General features: G+C 49.5%; 1 protein-coding gene across 1 annotated transcript in view; it reads left to right on the plus strand.

Annotated features, from left to right (window-relative positions):
* robo2 (roundabout, axon guidance receptor, homolog 2) overlaps positions 1–5000 on the plus strand; it is a 187878-nt gene that overhangs the window by 107809 nt on the left and 75069 nt on the right. Inside the window, 4 exon segments of the mRNA XM_080526614.1 lie at positions 3868–4025; positions 4807–4830; positions 4836–4895; positions 4897–4924. Coding sequence (XP_080382740.1) covers positions 3868–4025; positions 4807–4830; positions 4836–4895; positions 4897–4924 — 270 coding nt within the window.

Here is a 5000-nt window from a genome sequence, read left to right on the forward strand (position 1 = left end):
CCAATCAGTGTTGGAATAGGAGGAGGAGGGAGGGCTGGATGGTGTGGATCTGTATCGCTTCAGGCCTGTAAAGCTCTTGTAATCCCTGAGTGTTTCTTAGGCTTGACCCGTAAGAAAACACATGCAGAGGAAGGAGGAGCTCGCTTCAGGCCTGTAAAGCTCTTGTAATCCCTGAGTGTTTCTTAGGCTTGACCCGTAAGAAAACACATGCAGAGGAAGGAGGAGCCTTTTACTGCATTTAATGGAGGAAAATGGAATAACAAATAAATAATAAGTAGACACAATCTTTCACATTTTTGTAATTCCGTAGTATACCCTGCAGCTTCAAAAGAAAAAAAGAAAGAAAAAGAACAAAAAGGCTGTACGGTTCATTGTGTGTATGTTTGTGCACACATGCACATGTGTCAGTGTGTGTGTATGTGTGTGTGTGTGTGTGTGTGTGTGTGTGTGTGTGTGTGTGCGCGAGTTTGTCTGCATACCTGTCAGACGGCTGTGCAGTCATACAGTATGCAGAAGAAAGAAAGAAAGAAAGAAAGAAAGAAAGAAAGAAAGAAAGAATGAAAGGACAAAAAACAAACCCCCATGGTATTGTGACAGGGCCTCCTGCCGTCTTTGTGAAACAGCGGCAGACACATTCCTGTAGGTAAACGTGTGTGTCGCCACTTATCACAGCGTGCAGGCTGAAGGCCTGAGTCAACGTCTCCCGCGGATCTTGTAGACGACCTGTGTCATCCTCTCAATGTCCTCCTAATACCCGAGCTGATATGACAAACTGTCCCCGGCCTTGTCCCTGTCCCTGTCACCACTCAGCCCTCTATACTGTGCTGTACTGTGGTGAGGCTACTGTAGGTTGCTGCGTTGTCATAGACTACCTGGGCGTGAGTTACTATCACTGGAGGTGAATGTTAGGACAACACAGAGGTAGGGCTCCCAAAGCACTCTTCACACAGGAGGCACTCTGTATTACAATGTTGTTAGTGTGTGTGTGTGTGTGTGTGTGTGTGTGTGTGTGTGTGTGTGTGGTGTGTGTGTGTGTGTGTATGTGTGTGTGTGTTTGTGTGTTTTTTTTTTTGGCTAGGCCCTCGGTTTGCCATACAAGTTGCAACCTGACTCTCTCCCCTCCAGTTTGACTTTGCGCCAACTCCATTTGATGTCTGCCTCCACCTTCTACACCGCTCCCTCCCCACAACCATGGGAAATAAATAAATATTGAATCCTAGGGCGGATTCATAATTTTTCAGATATGGACTTATTTAGCCTGCAGCAGCCTGACTGACAGATGTAGCCTTTTCTGGCAGGAGGGTATAAATGTGTAAATGTATAAATGTATACATATTAATGACAAGCAAGCTCACCGGCATAGCGTTGGTAGCTTGGTACCTCTGTGGGAGGTGAGGTGTTTTGTGAGGAAGAGCTGGCGGTGTCAGGGGTATAAAAATGCAATTACCTCACACCTGCCCACCGACATGGGCCTCAGTGCCTGCAGGCCCTGGAGTTAGAGCATGAGTTCAGGTCCTGTTCATACACAGATTCACTCAATTATAAACACACACACACATACACACACACATATGCACGCGTAACCGAGTTGAGATGGTACACACACTCGAGTTCAAATACCCCCACCTGCGCTGTAGAATTTCTAGCTGGTTCATCGGATATTTGTGGAGACAGTCATGTGTGTGGGCAGGTCAGAGGTCACAAGTTTGAGATTCGGTCAAATTGCAGGGCTACGGTTTGCAACAACATGTCATCTGTTTCACAGACAGGCAGGCACGCATGCACACAGACACACCCACCCACACACACACACACACACACACACACACACACACACACGCACATGGGGGAAGCCGGTGGAGGTAGAAATGAGGATGGGATCATGGTAATGCATGGATTTCTACCACCACCAGTCCACAGGCACACTGACAAGACTGTCATCTCTCAGTATTATTAGATATCACCAAAATCAACAGGTCTAAATACAATCCTTGAAAACGTTTTTTTCCTTCCATTAAAAGCAACAAACCAGTTTGAGCAGACGCTGATGACAACACCCAGGGGCGGTCCATCCCAGGGTATCATTGTAGACAGCAGGATTCATGTTTGTCATGTAAATACACGGAACAAGCAAAGTGGCGCTGGGGACTGGCTAATTACCTCTGCTCTTTGGTTTAGAGTGCTTCCCTAGCTATAGCTGCCTACACCTACCCCCCCCCCCCTCTCTCTCTTTCTCTCTCTCTCTCTCTCTCTCTCTCTCTCTCTCTCTCTCTGTATCATCCCTCCTACCCATATGAGGGTTTCGTTTGAATTCGGGTCACATAAAAGTCCCACTATCGTATGTACCCTGTTCCATCTCCTGGATAATTGGGTTGAAAGCTTTTCCTCCTCCCCCCTCCTTCCCTCCCTCCCTCCCTCCCTCCCTCCCTCCCTCCCTCCATCTATCCCCTTCCCTTGGTCTAAATAAATAAATAAGCAGACAATTGCAGTGTGGCCTTGTGGAGAGGAGGAGAGGTGAGATGAGAGCAGCGCGCCCTGTTGGGACTCTCTTATCCCCACTATAATCCAACCAGCCCCCCGTCTCTCTCTCTCTCTCTCTCTCTCTCTCTCTCTCTCTCTCTCTCTCTCTCTCTCTCTCTCTCTCTCTCCCTCTCCCCTGGGCCACGTGTGATTTGCATGAGAACCTGTGGTGCTGAAGCTTAATCCGGACCTCCTCAGACCGTCCTCAAACAGACCCTTTACTCTGCTTTCATCCACCAGAGGACACACATGTCCCCAGCTGCACGCTAATAGACACCACCGCGCTGGAACCCTCTCACTCGGAATTCCCTCATTTGGAATTCAGAGGATTTGGATTTTGCTTAAATGGGGGTTGGTGGGTGGGTGGGGGGGGGGGCCGCGGATTCTAGAACAAGCACAGCTTGTTGATCCCCCCCCAATTTGTGGCAAGCAGTCTGATCTTAACAGCAATTGATTTATTTGTTGGGGGTCGAACATGTACTTATGTCAGCGGGATGGTGGGATGCTGTTATGCTGCACAGCACATTTGCTAACATGTGTATACGCCACGGATTGCACTCTGTCAATCCATGTGTTTATATTTCAGTCTCTGCTGGCCGATGGCAGTCGTGCGTGAGTGTGTGCACGTGTGTGTGTGTGTGTGTGTGTGTGTGTTTAATATGCAGGGTTCATAACAAGCGGGTGTTGTGTGTTTGACTGAACACTTGACAGGGTTTGAGGGTATCTGTGTGATGAAATGCCCACCTGAGGGTGATTAGTAGATCCCAGGCAGCAGGTGTTTGCCAGACCACCCATCGGCCCTGTGTGAATGTGTGTGTGTGTGTGTGTGTGTGTGTGTGTGTGTGTGTGTGTGCGCGCGTGCGGGGGGGGGCATGTGTTTGTGCGTGTGTGCGTGCATGCATTCATCCGTGCGTGCGTGTGTGTGTGTGTGTGTGTGTGTGTGTGTGTGTGTGTGTGTGTGTGTGTGTGTGTGTGCGCGAGCTCCCACATGTGAGTGACATCAGGCTGCAGGGCGTCTGTCTGTGTTTGTTCTGCTGCCCCCTTAGGGACCCCCGTTAGCTCCAATTAGCTGCATATCGCCGCATATCCCACACCCTCAAAACTAGACACACAGACATAGAGAGGTGAGACATGTCGGATTAAACGGACATCCAAAACAACACATCCAAAGTGTTGTTTTTTTACAACTATCCAACACTGACATATATCATTATGTGAAGTTATCGTTTTTTTTAAAGATGTTGTTAAAGCGCAGGAGACTGACTCTCTCTCTCTCTCTCTCTCTCTCTCTCTCTCTCTCTCTCTCTCTCTCTCTCTCTCTCTCTCTCCTTCCTCTGTCTCCCTCAGTGCTGCGCGATGACTTCAGACAGAACCCTACGGACGTGGTGGTGGCGGCGGGCGAGCCTGCCATCCTGGAGTGCGTGCCGCCCAGGGGCCACCCGGAGCCCACCATCTACTGGAAGAAGGACAAAGTACGCATCGAGGACAAGGACGACAGGATTACCGTGAGTACTACCATAGTACTACCATACTTACCTTACTACTCCTCCTAACGGCTCCTACAGGGAGGAGGGGGAGGAGGAGGAGGAGGAGGAGGAGGGGGAGGAGGAGGAGGAGGAGGAGGAGGAGGGAGAGGAGGAGGAGGAGGAGGAGGAGGAGGAGGAGGGGGAGGAGGAGGGGGAGGAGGAGGAGGAGGAGGCTGGTGTGGAGGTCGACGTTGAAGGACGGGACTCATTATCACGCATGGAACAGAATGAGGAACGTGATCAAACACACGTGCATTACAATTAGGGTTGCCGACCATCCCATGTTAGCCGGGATGTCCCGTATTTTGGGCTGGGATGTCCTGTATTTTGGGCTGGATGAATATACCTCCTTGTCCCGTATATTAGCCTACACCTTTTTGGTCCTGGTATGCATTGTGACTGTGTAATTTTTTTTATATATGTATTGTGAATTGTATAAGGGACCAGAATAAACATTCTCAATCTCAATCTCAATATTTATCCAATCATAGGCCCCCTCATGCATACATATAGTGTAAATGCGCCAATTCCAGTGCAGTGGCATGGCATCTGTTGTCCCATATTTGGTAGTGAGACAGTTGGGCAGCCCTAACTACAATGTGTCCGTCGTCCGATTTCGATCTGTCCCGCCTCCGCTGACTCTAGATGTTCCGTTAGGAGCGCTCTGACAACCGACAACTTTATACCTTGAAGTCTCCCCTACCTTCTTGAATAGAGTTGGGAGAATGACCTGTCCTATCCCTGTGCCCACCGACTGTAGATCCGCGGAGGAAAGCTGATGATCTCCAAAGGAAGAGCGATGCAGGCATGTTCATCTGCGTGGGCACCAACATGGTGGGGGAGAGGGACCAGCGAGACGGCCCAGCTAACAGTGTTCGGTAAGCTTTTTTTAGAAGCCCGCTTTCTACCCCAAAACAAACATGTTCATTCACGTTTCCATTTGGGCACACCTTA

Source organism: Nansenia antarctica, assembly GCF_963989245.1.
Source record: "Nansenia antarctica genome assembly, chromosome: 3".
Lineage (NCBI taxonomy): Eukaryota > Metazoa > Chordata > Actinopteri > Argentiniformes > Microstomatidae > Nansenia > Nansenia antarctica.